The sequence below is a fragment of the Geotrypetes seraphini genome, chromosome 18 (genome assembly GCF_902459505.1).
Source record: "Geotrypetes seraphini chromosome 18, aGeoSer1.1, whole genome shotgun sequence".
Taxonomy (NCBI): Eukaryota; Metazoa; Chordata; class Amphibia; order Gymnophiona; family Dermophiidae; genus Geotrypetes; species Geotrypetes seraphini.
Genome location: NC_047101.1, coordinates 29,364,701 through 29,383,495, shown reverse-complemented (window position 1 = coordinate 29,383,495; position 18,795 = coordinate 29,364,701). Strand labels below are relative to the sequence as shown.

The following is an 18,795-nucleotide window of genomic DNA, read 5'->3' as shown; positions in this document are numbered from 1 at the left end:
TGTCTACTAAACTCCTTTAGAGAGTTACCCATCTGAGTTAGAGTGTCTCCTAGCGAATCTTTTGCAGCAAGGGTACTTACCTCTGACTTAGAAGTGGAGTTTTGGTTCACCTCATCAGGATTGTTACTTACTGCTCCAGTATATAAATGGGTACCCTCCCCCAACTTACCTAGTTTAAAGCCCTTCGGAGCAGGCGGGCTACTCGGTGTCACGCGTCACACAGATAGGATTTTAGATAGTGCTGGGGAGGAGACAGCTGTCCTGGTACATGTAGGTACCAATGACATAGGAAAATGTGAGAGGGAGGTTTTGGAAGCCAAATTTAGGCTCTTAGGAAGAAAGCTGAAATCCAGATCCTCCAGGGTTGCATTTTCAGAAATGTTCCCAGTTCCATGCGCAGGACCCAAGAGGCAGGTAGAGCTCCGAAGTCTCAATGTGTAGTTGGGACGATGGTGCAGGGATGAGGTATTTAGATTTGTTAGGAACTGGGAAACATTCTGGGAAAGGGGGAGCTTGTTCCGAAAGGACAGACTCCACCTTAACAGGGATGGACCCAGCCTGCTGGCGCTAACGTTTTAAAAAGAGATAGAGCAGCTTTTAAACTGAGTTGTGGGGGAAAGCCGACAGTCGCCCAGGAGCAGATGGTTCGGTGTGAGGTATCCTTGAAGGATACTATTGAAACAGGATATTTAGATAGTCCCGGTAGAGAGGTTCCAATAATGGTGAAAGAAAGCTAGGAGGGTTTAAGAGGAAGGCAGAATAAAACACCAGTGTTACCTGGGTACAAATTATATCGCAAGCATAGAGTAGATCAAATTGGAGGGGGGGTGCTATATGTTAAAAAGGGAAATGAATCAAATAAAATAAACATTCTGCATGACATACATAGCAGTGTGGAATCCTTATGGATAGAAATTCCTTGTATGAAGGGAAGGAATATAATGATAGGGTTATACTACCGTCCCTTGGAACAAAATGAGCAGACATATGAAGAAATGTTTTCAGAGATTAGGAAACCTGGAGAAATGGGCAACAGTATAATAATGGGCGATTTCAATTACTATATATTTCAAAAGAGCATAATTCAATTATCAAGGAAAAAATAAAATTATGCTTGATACAATAAGAACCTAAGAATTGCCGCTGCTGGATCAGACCAGTGGTCCATCATGCCCAGCAGTCTGCTCACACGGCGGCCCTCAGGTCAAAGACCAGTGCTCTAAATGAGTCTAGCCTCACCTGCATACGTTCCAGTTTAGCAGGAACTTGTCCAACTGTCTTGAATCCCTGGAGGGTGTTTTCCCCTATAACAGACTCCAGAACTGCGCTCCAACTCTCCACCATTCTCTGGGTGAAGAAGAACTTCCTTATGTTTGTAAGGAATCTATCCCCTTTCAACTTTAGAGAGGCCCTCTTGTTCTCTCTACCTTGGAGATGGTGAACAACCTGTCTTTATCTGCTAAGTCTATTCCCTTCAGTATTTTGACTGTTTTGATCCTGTCCCCTCTCAGTCTCCTCTTTTCAAGGGAGAAGAGGCCCAGCTTCTCCAATCTATCTCTGTACGACAACTCCTCCAGCCCCTTAACCATTTTAGTCTCTCTTCTCTGGACCCTTTCAAGTAATACCGTGTCCTTCTTCATGTACGGCGACCGGTGCTGGACGCAGTACTTCAGGTGAGTGCGCTCCATGGCCCGGTACAGCGGCATGATAACCTTCTACAATCTGTTAGTGATTCCTAGCATTCTGTTCGCCCTTTTCGCCGCCGCCGTGCATTGCACGGATGGCTTCATTAACATGTCAATCAGAACTCCCAAGTCTCTTTCCTGTGAGGTCTCTCCAAGTACTGCCCGAACATCCTTTATTCATGCATGAGATTTTTGTTACCGACATGCATCACTTTACACTTATCCATGTTGAACCTCATTTGCCATGTCGATGCCCATTTCTCGAGCTTGATTATGTCACGTTGCAGATCTTCGCAATCTCCCTGTGTCTTCACTACTCTGAATAACTTTGTATCGTCTGCAAATTTAATCACCTCACTCGTCGGACCAATGTTTAGATTGTTTATAAAGATGTTGAAGAGCACGGGCCCAAGCATCGAGCCCTGCAGCATCCCACTGGTGACGCTCTTTCAGTCCGAGTATTGTCCATTTATCCCCACTCTCTGTTTCCTATGCTCTAGCCAGTTTTTAATCCACGTGAGTATTTCACCCTTGATTCCATGGCTCGCAATTTTCCGAAGTAGTCGTTCATGTGGAACCTTGTCGAACACCTTCTGAAAATCCAGATGTACAATATCGACTGGGTCGCCCCTGTCTATCTGCCTGTTTACTCCCTCAAAGAAGTGCAGCAGGTTCGTCAAACAAGATTTGCCTTTGCTGAAAACGTGTTGGCTGGTCCTCATCAGACCGTGTCCGTCAAGATGATCAATGATGCGGTCCTTTATTTCCCAGTACCGAAGTCAGACTGTAGTTTACGCCAGGCAGTGTCTACTGTGAGCTGTCTAAACTCAAGGTTAACAAAGCGATGGGGCCAGACAACCTGCACCCCAGGGTGCTCAGGGAATTGAGTGATGTCTTGGCGGAACCACTATCCGCGCTCTTCAATCTCTCCCTTAGTACAGGTATAGTCCCGTTGGACTGGAAAACGGCTAACGTCATTCCACTCCATAAAAAAGGTTGCAAAATGGAGGCTGCAAACTATAGACCGGTGAGTCTCACATCAATAGTGAGCAAGCTGATGGAAACTCTAATCAAACATCAATTGGATACGATCATGAACGAGGAGAATCTACGGGATCCCCGTCAACATGGATTTACTATGGGGAGATCCTGCCAATCCAACCTGATCAGCTTCTTTGACTGGGTGACGAGGAAGCTGGATGTTGGGGAGCCCCTGGACATCGTATACTTAGACTTCAGCAAAGCTTTCGATAGCGTACCACACCGCAGGCTGTTGAACAAAATGAGTTCTATAGGATTGGGTGACACTTTGACAAAATGGGTTGAGAACTGGCTTGGAGGCAGGCTTCAGCGAGTGGTGGTGAATGGCACCCCCTCTGAAATGACAGAGGTGATCAGTGGAGTGCCGCAGGGATCGGTCTTGGGCCCGATCCTGTTCAATATCTTTATAAGAGACTTAGCAGAAGGGCTTCGAGGTAAAATAACGTTATTTGCAGATGACGCCAAGCTATGCAATGTAGTAGAAAGGAGTGTAACGATCAAAAACTCAATGTCCGACAATATGACGCACGACCTACTCCTATTGGAGCGCTGGTCTAGGATCTGGCAACTAGGTTTCAATGCCAAAAAATGCAAGGTCATGCACCTTGGCAACCAAAACCCATGCAGAAGTTACACCCTTAATGGCGAGATCCTAGCAAGGACTGTAGCAGAACGGGACTTAGGGGTGATCATCAGTGAAGACATGAAGACTGCCAATCAAGTGGAGCAGGCTTCATCTAAGGCTAGACAAATCATAGGGTGTATACGTAGGGGTTTCGTCAACCATAAGCCTGAAGTCATTATGCCATTGTATAGATCCATGGTGAGACCCCATCTGGAATATTGTGTACAATTCTGGAGGCCTCATTACCGGAAAGATGTGCTGAGACTAGAGTCGGTCCAGCGAATGGCCACCCGGATGGTCTCAGGACTCAAGGACCTCCCATACGAGGAACGGCTGGATAAGTTGCGGCTATACTCACTCGAGGAACGCAGAGAGAGGGGAGACATGATCGAGACGTTCAAATATCTCACGGGCCGCATCAAGGTGGAAGAAGATATCTTCTTTTTCAAAGGTCCCACGACTACAAGAGGGCATCCGTGGAAAATCAGAGGAGGGAAGCTGCACGGTGACACCAGAAAATACTTTTTCACTGAAAGAGTGGTGGATCGCTGGAATGGTCTTCCACTTCAGGTGATTGAGGCCAGCTGCGTGCCGGATTTTAAGACCAAATGGGATCGTCACGTAGGTTCTCTTCACAGAGAAAGGTAGGGGTGGGTCATTAAGGTGGGCAGACTAGATGGGCCGTGGCCCTTATCTGCCGTCTATTTCTATGTTTCTATGTTTTAGTTTCCCGGATCTCCCCTTGAACCTTTCTTGAAGATCAGTGTAACATTTGCCACCTTCCAGTCTTCCGGGATCTTTCCCGATTTGGTCGACAGATTGGCTATTAGTTGAAGCAGTTCAGCTATGGTCCCTTTCAGTTCCTTGATGGATGCCTTCCCGTCCCGGGGATTTATCGTTCTTAAGCCTATCAATCTGCCTGCATACCTCTTGTAGACTGACCGTCAACCCTGTCGGTTTCCTGTCTTCGTTTCCAGCATATAGCCTGATGGGTTCTGGTATGCTGTGTATATCCTCTTCGGTAAATACAGACACAAAACATGTGTTCAGTTTGTCAGCGATTGCTTTGTCCTCCTTTAGCACTCTCTTTATTCCATGGTCGTCCAACGGTCCCACCGCTTCCTTTGTGGGTTGTTTCCACTTAATATATCGAAAGAACGGCTTGATGTTTTTTGCCTCCTTGGCTATTTTTTCCTCATAGTCTCTTTTGGCCCCTTTTACCACCTTATGGCACCTGAGTTGATGTTGTTTGTGCTTATTCCAGTTTTCGTCCGTTCTTGACCTTTTCCATTCCTTAAACAAAGTTTTCTTGTCTCTGATTGCTTCCTTCACCTCTACAGTGAGCCACGCCGGTTCCTTGTTCTTTTTCCTCTTGGATCCCTTGTTGATACGTGGTATATATATAGATTTTGCGCCTCAGTGACTGTGTCCTTAAAAAGGGACCAAGCTTGATCTAGATTTTTACAGTGCTTATCCTTTTCTTAATCTTGCAGACACAACATTATTTTTTATTATTGGGACTTGGGAATTAAAATTTTTGTATACCTTAGAGGAGAGTCAGTATGGAGATATATCATAAATGTAAATATGTCCAAAGTATAAATGCAGAAGAGAGCCTCTTTTTCCAAGTTCAATATTTTTTATTGAGTTTTTTGAAAAAATATAAGAAACAGTTCAAGTACAGGGTATCAAAAAATAAAACAAAACATTTAGTATAACAAATATTCAGTTACATTGTACAATGTAGAATTGAATCGTTTTAAAAGATCTAAAGTACTAGGACTGTTCATGAAAAAATAATAAAAGAAAAGATAAGAGGAAAGAGAAATTGAAGGAAGAAAGAAAAAGAATAAAATGAGGAAAAAGATGAAGGTAAAGAAAAAGAAGAGGAAGAGGAAGAAGAAGAAGAGAGGAGTGTCTATGAAATAGATTGAACATATGAGTCTAGGAATTTCCAGGGTGATTTACATTGTATCAAACTTTTGGAAAGTCGAATTATATTTTTCTTTTCATAAGCATATGATTCAAATTTATGATACATGCTCAAAGAATTCCACCAAAAGGTATAGTTTAGTAATGAAGAGAACTTCCAATTTTTCAAGATGTGCATAAGGGCAGTCACAAACATTGCATCAATGAGTTTAGGAGGACAGTTAGACTGTGTAAAACAAGGGTGTTGAGATCGGAGAATTATAATGTCAAAGGAAATTTCTTCTGAACAATTGGTAATAGACTTTATGGTGTCCCAAATGCACGTCCAAAAGGAACGAACTTTAGCACAGTGGAAAAGCATGTGATCAAGAGTCCCAGCTTCTTTCATACAATTCCAACATATAGAGTCTTGTTTTAGGTTAGCTTTCCACATCCGAAAGGGTGTCCATACCGCATTCCACATAATGAAGAACATTGATTGTGAGACTCTGGATGATAAAAGAGGTCGGTTTGTCGAGGATCAGAAGAGTTCCCAGTCAACATCAGTAAGTGAGGTTGTCAGCATAGATTCCCAATGTTTCATGGAATGAGAGGAAAATGTGAAAGAGTGATCTCTTAGAATACTATAAAAGAGAGATATCGCTTTACCTTTTGATATAGCCAATGTGGACCAGTGATACAAAGTGTGAATGGATGTCATATAATCAAAGCGTATAGACATAGAAGATAACGTCTTAGTAAGAGAAAGCCACTGTGAGTAAGCAGAAGGAGACAATGAGTAAGTAGAGCAAATTGTGACAAAGGGAACAAACGAAGTGAGAGTGGTTATCTGATGGAGAGACCACAAACCAGCTCGCTGCCACCTTTTCCATGAAAGAGATTTACTATTGATTTGGATTTTGGGGTTATTCCAAATGGACAAGAGTGGACTGTCTTTAATTGAAATCTCTGCGATTGCGTCTAGTATATGAAGGGCATGCTGCGTTGCACTCAATAAGGAATATTTTCTCAAAAGTTTGGGCACTGGCACCGTCAACAAGCATGAAACATGTAATGGTGCACATAAAAACCGTTCCAGGTCAAACCAGGTTGGTGAGTCTTGGGTACTAGGGTTAATAATCCAATAGGCTCCATATTTGGCCAATGATGCGATATAATAAAAATGAAAATCTGGTACATTCAAACCCCCATTAATTTTAGAGGCTTTCAGCTTGTCGAGAGCAATACGAGGTTTTTTGTTATTCCACACAAAGTCAGATATTTTCTTATTCAACCAATGAAAAAATTTCTTCTTGCATAAGGAGGGAAGCATTGAGAGGGTATAGTTTATCTGAGGAGTAAGGGTCATTTTGATGGAAGCCGAATCAACCGTGCCACTCAACGGTAGAAGAACCAAGCCGGATCCAAACACACCAGAGAAAATGGCGACGGGAATCGACGAAGCCTCATTCGACCTGCTCTTAAAAGAAATGAGGTCAATTCGGATCATAGTGCAAGAGCAAGTCGAGGAAACAAAGCTTCTCCGTGGGAAAATTGAAGAACTAAACTCTCAGTTTGTCGACGCGCGCCATCGACTTGACGCTCTTGAAGTAAAAACGGCTGATCTGCAATCAACACAAACGCTAGTAAATAAACATGAAAAATTGATTATCACCCTGCAACGAGACATGGAAGACCTTTCCAACCGCAGCAGAAGATCCAACCTGAGAATCATTGGATTACCTGAATCAACAGAGGGCTCTGATATGATTTCCTTCTTGTCTAATTTTCTGCCTAAAACTCTCGGTCTTGTCTTCTCTCCTCCATTGGAAATAGAGCACGCTCACCGTGTACCTTCTCATCTTTCATCACATGCTTCCTCTCCTCGACCCATAGTGGCAAAGTTGCTCAGATTTCAACACACGTTGCAAATCCTTACAGCTGCAAAATCTAAACCTCAACTCCTCCACCAAGGTAGAAAGTTCTTTATAGTTCCAGACCTGGCCAAATCCACGGCCTTGAAGAGAAAAGCATTTCTTTCCCATCGACAGGAGCTTAAAGATATAGGAGCCAAGTATGGTCTTATGTACCCAGCAAGGATGAAAGTGACCTACAACAACCGCACATCTTCATATACTGACCCTAATGACTTAGTTGCATTTCTGGAATCTTTAAAAATGCGCTGACATGATTTGCTGCAAACATACTCACTTGTTTCTCAGTTATATCGCAAATATTGATAAGCACACCAATTTTCAAGTTATTGATATTGTATGGGTGTGGGGTTCTTTGCTAGCTTTCCCATTTGTGTTATATCTTTGTGCTCACAGGAGCACCCATAAAAATTTTTAACTCTATGTATGAGAATGTGATCCTTTGTGATGATATTTTTTACTTTTTCTCTACTACCTTTACGCTCTTTCTTTTACTTTCTGACAGGAGTGTCTACCTCAAACATTCTCTTTGCTATATACACACATTGAACATGTGCAAAATATACTGCAATATAGTAATGTATTTAAAAGATTATGGCTGACTTGCATATTTTTTCTTTTAATGTGAATGGACTAAATCATCCCATTAAGAGGAAAAAGATAGCTAACTATATTTTTAATAAGCACCCTGATGTGGTTTTTTTTACAAGAGACTCACCTGCCTCTCGCTGCTGCCTTAAAATTTCAATTAAAGGGATACTCCTCTCACTTTTATTCTCCTGCGACCCAGCGTAAGAAAAATGGAGTCTCAATATTTTTTCATGATAAACTCTCTCCTGTAATTCACTCTTCTACGACGGACAAGGATGGAAGATGGTGCTTGGTGCACGCTGCGTTGCACTCAGTGAACTTTGTGTTCCTTAACATTTATGCTCCAGTCCTAGACCACCCAGAATTTTTCCAAGACCTTCAGATGGCGTTAGTAGAATACAGTTCTTGCTCTTTAGTACTTGGAGGCGATTTCAATCAAATTCAAGATATTTATATTGATAGATCATCTTCTTGCAAACCCTCCAAATCCAAGTCATTCACAGCCTTACATGCCCTTAAAGATGCCTTCTCCCTTGTAGATCCATGGCGTTTGTTTAATCCAAAGGGTAGAGAATACTCTCACTTCTCACCACCTCATAATACCTACTCAAGAATAGACTTCTTTCTTATATCCTCCTCTCTCATTCAGGACCTGGCAAACAATGTTATTCATCCAATTTCTCTTACAGATCATGCGGCCACCTCCCTACACCTACTTATCTCTGCCCCTCGCAAAGAATCTTCTTCTTGGGGACTAAACAATGCTTTACTCTTAGACTCAGAAATAGCTGACAAAATTCAATCTTTCACTGCTGAATTCTTTGAACTTAACTCCAAAGATCCAGAAATTTGCCCATCCATTGTCTGGGAGGCTTATAAAGTCTCCCTTAGGGGTGAACTTATCAATCTTGCCTCTTGGAAAAAGAAACAATCCATGAAAAAAGAGAAAGACTTAGAATCTTCTATCAAAGAGTTAGAACTACAACATATGTCTGCCCACTTACATGATCCATCCATTTTTCAACGTATACAAAATCTTAAATACGAATTTAACACTTTAGTTTCCAGTACTGCTAGACGAGATATTTTTATCTCAACCTCTGGACATTATATGGGAGACAACCTTATGGGACGCCCTTTGGCTAGATATCTTAAAACTAAATCCAAACGCCTACATATCACAGCCATTCAAAACCCATTGGGGCAGATGGTTAAAACCCGGTCTCTGATCTCTTCTCAGTTTGAAAACTTCTATACTACTTTATATAAATCTGATTTTTCTGCTTCAGAATCGGGGATAGACTCTTTTCTTGCTTCTTTGGTTCATCCGACCTTATCGGACTCTGTGAAATTGAAACTGGACTCTCCCATTACTGTATCTGAAATAGAAGCCGCAATATCATCTATGCCTACCGGCAAAGCCCCAGGTCCTGACGGGTTTACCAATGAATTTTTTAAGCAGTTTCGTAATCTTCTGGCTCCTCATCTTCTTTCTTACTATGAATTCCTCCACTCTGATCCAGACAAACAATTCAACTTCACTGAGGCCACTATAGTAGTCATTCCCAAACCTGACAGAGACCCTACCTTGGTTAAAAACTTTCGCCCCATTTCTCTTCTTAATTTAGATTACAAGATCATGGCAAAACTTCTTGCACTGAGACTCAACAAAGTGATCCCCTCTCTTATTCACAAAGATCAAACGGGGTTTATTAAACAAAGGTTTATAGGAGACAATATACGCCTCTTTCATCATATTAATGCCCATGTTAAAACACTCTCAGATCCCATAATCGGCTTGGCCATAGATGCCGAAAAGGCCTTTGACCGAGTTGAATGGCCTTTTCTATTCCAAATTTTAAAGTGGTACAACTTTGGCCCGTTCTATACAGATTGGATTAAAACTTTATATCATCAACCCACAGCTCGCATTTTAATTAATAATTCTCTCTCCAACAAATTCTCCCTACATAGAGGCACTCGCCAGGGCTGCCCTCTGTCGCCGCTGCTTTTTAACTTAGCGTTGGAACCTCTCCTCTCTGCTATCCGACAATGCCCAACAATAACAGGAATTGAAACCACTTATTGTCATATCAAATTAGCAGCATACGCTGATGATGTCCTTCTCTTTATCCGAGATCCTGTTGCTTCCCTTCCCTCACTCGTTAATATTGTCTCTCATTACTCCAAGCTTTCTGGATACTCAGTTAACTGGGAAAAATCAGAAATTTTCCCTCTTAATGATCTCATTTACCCCTCAGATCTCGCCCAATTTCCCTTCACGTGGTCACACGGAGCTGTAAAATACTTGGGAGTGTTAATACATAAAGATCCGATTCAAACTCAAGATCTAAACATATCTAAAATTAAAAGTTTAGTTCTTAACACCCTGTCTCGTTGGTCTCCACTCTTCCTTTCATGGTGGGGCAGAATAGCTTCCATCAAAAGAGAGCCTCTTTTAATAGAAAGAAAGCCACAGAACAAGGAGTTATAGTTATCAGGGTAAAAGGTGCTAGATTCAGGAATCCGCTAGTGAATTTCCACAGGTTTCATTCCCTCTGCCCAAAGAAAGTGCGCTACTGCACGTTGTTCTTCAATGGTACAATCTTGCAATGGAGCATCCATCTTTCTGACCTTGTGGCTGTCACATGACTAAAGGCCGAGCACTGCAATGTGTGTGCACGAACTGTCCAACAGACAATGTACGAGTACATATGTTGCATTTCGCTAGCTCTGTTCCAGTTATTGTGTAATTTAATAATTGCCTTTATTTTTTATTTGTCCTTGTATGTGGGAGAATGGAAACTAATAGGAGTGATGGCAGATAAGACCCATAAGGCCTATCCATTTGATCTCAGCGTTCTCTTCACTTCTTCTAAATTAGAGATCTTTTTCTCTTATCCCAGGTGCTCTTTATGGCGTGGAAATACACTGCACTGCTATCCAGTTTGTTTCAGGCTATGTTTGTTTATAGATATTTTATTATATTAGTGACAGCAGATATGTATCTCCTGTCAGCTTTTCAGGCTATAGTTGATGCACTCTTTGCTGCCAAGTAATACATAGCTAAAATAAGTATTTAGAAAGAATACTGGGAGCTCAATTCAAAAGTATATTAACTAATTTTTGATGTGTCTGGTATACATCTCAGTATACTGAACCCACTAAAAAGGGAGATTGCCAAGTTTATTAAAAATTTGGTGTCTTGCAATTCAGTATTAACCTTCTAAGCAGTTTACAACACTAAACAAATGTGTATGTCCTGCTGCTATCTAAGGGTGATGCACTGACTTTTTTGTATTAATACATTTTTATTAAAATTTTTCTTAATGAATAACAGATAAATAAAAGATTATACAACCTTCAATAACAATCTATATAGAGCCCTTTTGGTCCAGCGAGATCATGCTCACTTTTATATGACCCGTTGGGCACAAAGTCTGGATACATTTGTTTTGAGTATCCATTGCAGTTTATCTCAATGAGAATGGATAGAAAATCTTTTGCCAGTGGTATCTGATCCCAGCATGTTTGTCCCGATCGTTTCCTGGTTCTACTAATTTGTGCTGGAGTCATTGTGGGGCATGAGGCACATTTTTGCACATTTGGGGTTTAGGGATATTTTGCAGGACTCTTACCCTTGCCAGGCTGCCTATTGTTTTTTACATGTACAACCTCCTCATGTGTCTCAGATGGCGCATAAGTTTGCTGTAGCCTTTTTTGTTGTAGCAAAGCTTACGTTGACACAATATTGGAAGCGCACAAAGACTCCACTGCTTGAGGTAGTGTGTGCTAAATTAGATGATGTCATTTGTTTCAAGTTTTCTTTATTTTTGATATACCATTTATCAAACAGATATCTAAACGTTTTGTTTCTTTTCATAAAGTATGGAACTTGTATATAGATTGGTGACACTTGTAGCCTAAACTTTGAGTTGGCACTTGAGAAAGAAACTGGGAGGAGGGACTAGTGAGGGGGTGAGTGGGGTTGGTTTTTGTATTGTTTGTTTACATGGGTTCTTTATATTTTGCTTTATAGCTGGAATATTTATTGCTATCCCCAAGTCTGTAGGGGTTCATGCTTGTATTGTATGTGTTGTTTATAAATACAATTTTGAAAAAAAGAAAAGACCCCCCCCCCAATAGCCTGTTTCCAAAAAAGCTGGGCCTTAGGACACTCCCAACAAATATGCTGAAATGTGCCCAATTGACCACAGGCCCGCCAACAAAGAGAAGAACCTGTGCCAAACATGGTGAAAGGCATTGAGGAGTATAATACCACTGATAAAGTATTTTATAGCCATTCTCCACCATAGTACTAGCCTCAATAAGGACTAATATTTTCTCCCAACATTAGGGCCCAAAAGAGCCTCCCACCAAAGCTGATATTTAGTAGGCACTGGGTCATGGAGTATTAAAGCCATGTAAAACCTAGATATATTTCCCCCCCCCCACCATGACTCTCACCCAACACTGTACATTCCAGATGGGACACCTCATGGTGCAACTCAGATTGAGCACGGCATTTAATAAAATTAACCACTCGATGACATTAAAATAAATCTTTCAATTCCAGGCCATATTCATCACTTAAGTCCCTAAAGGTTCTCAACATACCATCGCCATAGGTCTGACCAAGGATACAGAGGCCTCCCACGGCCCAAGCATGAAAAACTAGATCAATTAAGTCAGAATCAAAATGAGGTGCATATTAAATAGAAACATATAAACATGGCGGCAGATAAAGGCCAAATGGCCCATCCAGTCTGCCCATCTGCAGTAACCATTATCTCTTCCTCTCTCTAAGAGATCCCAGACTTTCTTGAAATCAGACACACAGTCTCTACCACCTCTACCGGGAGATTGTTCCACGCATCTACCACCCTTTCTGTAAAAAAGTATTTCCTTAGATTACTCCTGAGCCTATCACCTCTTAACTTCTTCATCCTATGCCCCTCTCATCTCAGAGCTTCCTTTCATATGAAAGAGACTCGACTCATGTGTAGGTATTTAAACAACTCTCAAGCTCAACAATGTAGTAACAAAAAAATAAAAAAACTCCAACAATGTTACTCACCAGCAGTGAGGAAACCCACTATAGATCCACACATTTTTCTGAAGGAATACAATTTGAATCCCTGAAGAATCCTGGATGTGGTGAAACAAGATCTTGTTGAGAGTCTCTTTGGCTCTCTTGCTGGCTCTTTTTGAGTAAGGTGCTGTGAACGATCATCTAGATGAATATGGAGCGATGCCGGTATCATGAATATAGCTGCTGCAGCAACCGTCTGGCGTTTGAGCTAAGTAGAATTTTTCCTTAAATATGTATTTTGAAATTGAAAGTGCACAGTAGTGGTGTTTTTCCCTATTAGATCCTTACATTCGTTGGGTGTGAGTTTTTTATGCCAATGACAAGAGCAATGTCAGCTTAAAAATCTATACTGATTGCTGCAAGATATTTATTACTTGAAGCTTTTTCTCCACCCTTTTCTATTAATGTTGATCTATAGTGGTTTTTCCCACTGCTGGTGAGTAACATTGCTGATTTAAACATCTCTATCATATCTCCCCTCTCCTGCCTTTCCTCCAAAGTATGCAGATTGAGATCTGTAAGTCTGTCCCATAACCTTATGACGAAGACCACGCACCATTTTAACAGCCTTCCTCTTGACCGACTCCATCCTTTTTATATCTTTTTGAAGGTGCGGCCTCCAGAATTGTGCACAATATTCTAAATGAGGTCTCACCAGAGCCTTATACAGGGGCATCAATACCTCCTTTTCCTACTGGCCATACCTCTCCCTATGCACCCTAGCATCCTTCTAGCTTTCACCGTCACCTTTTCAACCTGATTGGCCATTTTAAGATTATCACATACAATTACATCCAAGTCTTGCTCTTCTGTCGTGCACTTAAGTTCTTCACCCCCTAAACTGTACCGTTCTCTCAGGTTTTTGCAGTCCAAATGCATGACCTTGCATTTCTTAGCATTAAATTTTAGTTGCCAAATCTCAGACCATTCTTCAAGCTTCACCAGGTCTTTCTTCATGCTATTCACACCATCCTAGGTGTCTACTCTATTGCAGATTTTGATATCATCCACAAAGAGGCAAATCTTACCCAACAACCCTGCAGCAATATTGTTTATTAAAATGTTAAAGAATAGGCCCAAGAACAGAACCTTGTGGCACACCACTGGTAACATCCCTTTCCTCAAAACAATCTCCATTGATCACTACCCTCTGTCGCCTTTCCTCAACCAGTTCTTGACCCAGCCTGTCACTTTGGGACCCATCCTGAGGACACTCAGTTTATTTATTAGACGTTTGTGTGGAACACTGTCAAAGGCTTTGCTAAAATCTAAATACACCACATTTAGTGCACTCCTTCTATCCAATTCTCTGGTCACTCAGTCAAAGAAATTGATCAGATTTGTCTGACAAGACCTACCTCTAGTAAATCTATGTTGCCTCTGGATTCCAGAAACTTCACCATTCTCTGTTTTAAAACATAAGAACAAAAGAATTGCCGCTGCTGGGTCAGACCAGTGGTCCATCATGCCCAGCAGTCCGTTCACGCCATTGCCCTAACTGAGTCTAGCCTTACCTGTGTACGTTCTGGTTCAGCAGAAACTTGTCTAACTTTGTATTGAATCCTTGGAGGGTGTTTTCCCCTATAACAGCCTCCGGAAGAGCGTTCCAGTTTTCTATCTCTCTCTGGGTGAAGAAGAACTTCCTTACATTTGTACAGAATCTATCCCCTTTTAACTTTAGAGAGTGCCCTCTTGTTCTCTCTACCTTGGAGATGGTGAACAACCTGTCTTTATCTGCTAAGTCTATTCCCTTCATTATCTTGAATGTTTCGATCATGTCCCCTCTCAGTCTCCTCTTTTCAAGAGGCCAAGTTTCTCTAATTTCTCACTGTACGGCAACTCCTCTAGCCCCTTAACCATTTTAGTCGCTCTTCTATGGACTCTTTCGAGTAGTACTGTATCCTTCTTCATATACGGTGACCAGTGCTGGACACAGTATTCCAGGTGGGGGCGTACCATGGCCCGTTACAGCGGCATGATAACCTCCATTAATTTGCTTACCACAGAAGTCAGAATTACCGGCCTATAATTCCCTACTTCTTCCTTACTTCCACTTTTGTGTAGATGGACCACCATCTGCCCTTCGCCACCATCTATCCAAATACTTCCAAAGCTGCTTCAGGAGGGAGGGATAATTAGCCAAGATCCCTCGTTAAGTTAACCCTCGTTAAGTTGGCCCATCAAAAAGAATAATGGGAGGAAATGGCCGTCTTATCTTGGGAAGCTAAGGTCAGGTCCAAAATCTTGGACTTTATCAGATTAAGCCAGAGATCTGACCATAATGAACCAGCTCATCCATCACTGCTGGCATTGAGGTCTGAGGATGTGTTAGGAGATACAAAACATCATCCACAAATAATAGTAATTAATGCTGAACACCCTCACAACTAAGCCCTTTAATATGATTGTTAGTGTGCACTAAATGAAATAAGGGTCCCTTAGATAGAGCAAACCCTTCCAGGTCCCCTTCCCCAAGGAAAAGCTATTGGTGTACATCCCATTTATCTGAAGACATGCCTTAGGGTCAGTATTTATATCATGTGGCTCAAGCTAAAATCTCCCTGAAATGCCCACTAACTCCAAGACATGGAAAATATAGGGCCAAGATGCCCAAACGCTTTTCCAAAATTAGCGCAGGATCTTTGCCCCGAGAAGCCTTCCATATAAGATAACATACTCTACGAATATTGTCAAAAGTTTGGCATCCCCTAATAAAGCCCGATTGATCATTGTTGACCACTGGTGATATCATAATTTGCAATCTATTAGCCAAAATCTTACTTAATATCTTATAATCAATGTTCAACATGATATTGGGTGGTACGAATCACAACAGGTTGGATCTTTACCCAGCTCCAGTATGACTGTGATACCCGCCAACCACCATGACTGGGGGGGCATCGACTGCCCTCCATCAAAAGAATCTAATTCGTCAAGGGGTGAACCAAATGGGCCCGAAAGATTTTATAGAATTTAGTAGTGAAACTATCGAGCCCAGAGACCTTTCCATGGGGAAGATTTTTAATGGCCTATTGAATCTCTTCCACCTCTTATTGGGTACGACAAAAGTCCTGCCTCCACTCGGGACAATTTAGGCAAACCAAAGGACAAGAAAAATTGTATATCAGCTTTAGCGGCTTGTCCCTCAGAATCATATAGCACACGATAAAAGTGAAGAAATGCATCATGTATTTGTGAGGGAGAGACACAGAATCTGCCGTGATCATCCACTATTTTTAAGATCATATTCCAAAAATGTTTCTTCTTCAACTTATGAGCCAATAGCCTCCCTGCCCAATTACCAAATTAAAAAAAAACAAAAATCCTCCTGCTGAAGAGCTAACAAGTTGGTTGCAATTTCCTCCAAATCAAACTCCTTCAACTCAGCGCGTAAGGTAGCAACAAGCATGTCCATATCTGACACAGACATACCCTTCCCCTGGTCAGGTTCTAGTTGATATAATTGTATACGCAGAGATGCTTTATTTCTGCACTCTCTCTCTGTGTCGGTCAATTCCCAAAGACCCCTTAAAACTGCTTTGAAGCCTTCCCACAATGAAACAGGAGAGACCGCAGTAGTATCATTAAATTCAAAGTACTCCTTGATATATTGTTCAGCCAATTGGACATTTTTAGGATCCAAGAGCAGGGCATCATTTAACTTCCAATAATTATGCCCTATACGCCTTCTATCCTGGAAGAGGAAGAATGGATGTACTTTGCAGCTTAGGAGGGGCTCAGAACCGCTGCTGTACTGTTCCCTCAGGGTGGAAGGGAGGGGTGATTTGTGGCTCAGGACTGCTGCTAACATTTTTCCTCTGATTGAAGGAGGGAGAATATGAACTTCTGGCCCTGGAGCAGGACTCCATAGATTATTTGGATAATATGGGAAGGGATGGGAGGGAACAGTGAGAGAGATGGGAGTAGGGCTGAAGGGGAGGATGAATTTTAAGAAAATGCTGAAAACAATTATTTGCCAATGCCTTCTTATGCTAAGGTATATTTCAGTTGATAATCACCTTTTAGGATTCTTTTGACAAGCAATGTATGATTTTTGATTGTATTTCTGAATTGACTGAATTTGCGCTCTATCCCTGTTTATAACAGGGACAATTAATGGTAAATCACAGGGAAACAACATTTTATGTATGTGATATGGAAACCGCATAGTTGTATGTGGTATATATGTTTTAAAATAAATAAATAAATAATAGTTTTCACATATTAGCAAAGGGAAGGAGCACTGAATTACTAACAATACTTTGCTCACTGGGAGGATGGATACACAACGGGGTTTTTTGACCTGCTTTTTCTTATCCTTTTAATTTAGATCTGTTATTTATGCTGCTTAGCACAAATGGAGAGTGTAGCTACTGTATTCAACAACTGAATTTTGCTACTGAATGGATCATTTCTGGCCCAACCTCTCATTTGTCTGAAATACCACTCCCTTTAAAAGGGATAAAACTTGACCATATGCTTATTTATATCTCAAAAAGTTTATCCATTGACTGCTGTGGAAAAACACACTTATGATGCCAACCGCTTACGTGATTGACCTACTATATTACTAAGAAGATTTTGGTTGCATATAACCAAGATGTAATATAAAAATGGATTAAGATATGTAGACACCACTATGGTCTCCACTGCCTTACCCAATTCCACCATGAGAAGCCGAGTCAGAGCAGTGTAAAATGTAGTCCGGCATCGCAGGTCACTAAGACTGAAGTTATCATTTACACCCAAAAAGGGGAAGTGTTTGCTCTGTCCAAACAAAAAGCAAAATGTTTGATGACATTATAATAATCATTTGCAGTATTAAAGTCCTCTCATACCTCCAGAAACTCACCGTGTGATTCTGGAGCATGAATTTCACAGCGTCAATCTTCACCAGCTTTTTTAAAAGAATATAGGTTATGGAAGTTAAGGACACTAGTCTCTGACAGAGTATAATGACATGATCAAACCCAATATTAATGAAGTACAACTATTTACACTGCTAATAGGAATCATTGCAGGATTATCATGCATACAAGTGGGTGATCACATTTCTGGGACAAATAACAACCCAGTATAAAGTTATGTAATATTATATTATGCAAATTGGGTTTTCTATTCCGCCTTTACCTATTTAGTTCAAGGTCGGATTACATTACAAGAGGTTGGGTCACTTACTCAGGAAGTTACTATGGACAGGTACATTAGTATAGTTACAAATACATAGTGGGGGATGCACTAAAGTCAGCAATCGTAGCTAAATCTGTTTTTAAAGCTTTAGGGACAATCGCTGTTACTAACCCGAGCCCTGATTGGTCAAACCAACAGGGCCTTAGGCTTCTCAAGTTTCAAGTTTAATATATCTGATATATCGCCTATAACCCTGGATACAGAGGGAGGTGCCTAAGGCCTGATTGCTCGGACACCCTTGGGAGGGACCTTAGGTGTCTAAACCAATCAGGGCCTTTGGCCCCTCTCTGTGCATCACATGATGCACTGGGGAGGGGAAGGCCCATCATTTAAACACGTGGGCCTGAAGCAGGAGCCCGAGAGTGGGCTTTCTGCTTCCAACATTTTAAAAAGGTACGGGGGGGGGGGGGGGGGTTCGGGAGTGGGGGTAGTGCATCCAGTGGTAGGAGGGAGTGGACATCCCTCCTCCCATTTTGGGGGATTCGGAGGAGGACAGTGGATGGGGGACTTTTTTTTTTTAATGGGACAGATTGTGTGTGTGTGTGTGACACACCCACAATATCTGTGCCATTAAAAAACAGAAGCCCTAACAGCAGTGAGAGGAGGCTGCTTACCCTGTCACTGCTGTTAGGACTCTGCGCATGTGGTCAGTCGCTCACTGAGTGATTGATTGGTTGCATTTGCGTGCAAATCATTTGCATGCAAATTTGATAGTTCGTCGATTGC

General features: G+C 41.6%; 1 protein-coding gene across 2 annotated transcripts in view; it reads right to left on the bottom strand.

Annotated features, from left to right (window-relative positions):
* The window catches only part of RANBP17 (RAN binding protein 17), a 548,236-nt gene that overhangs the window by 197,716 nt on the left and 331,725 nt on the right, over window positions 1-18,795 (bottom strand). For both annotated transcript variants that reach the window (XM_033927588.1, XM_033927589.1), the window contains 2 exons: window positions 17,732-17,795; window positions 17,538-17,646 (listed from right to left, as the gene is read on the bottom strand). In XM_033927588.1, the coding sequence (XP_033783479.1) occupies window positions 17,538-17,646; window positions 17,732-17,795 (173 nt within the window). The remainder of the gene's footprint in view (window positions 1-17,537; window positions 17,647-17,731; window positions 17,796-18,795) is intronic.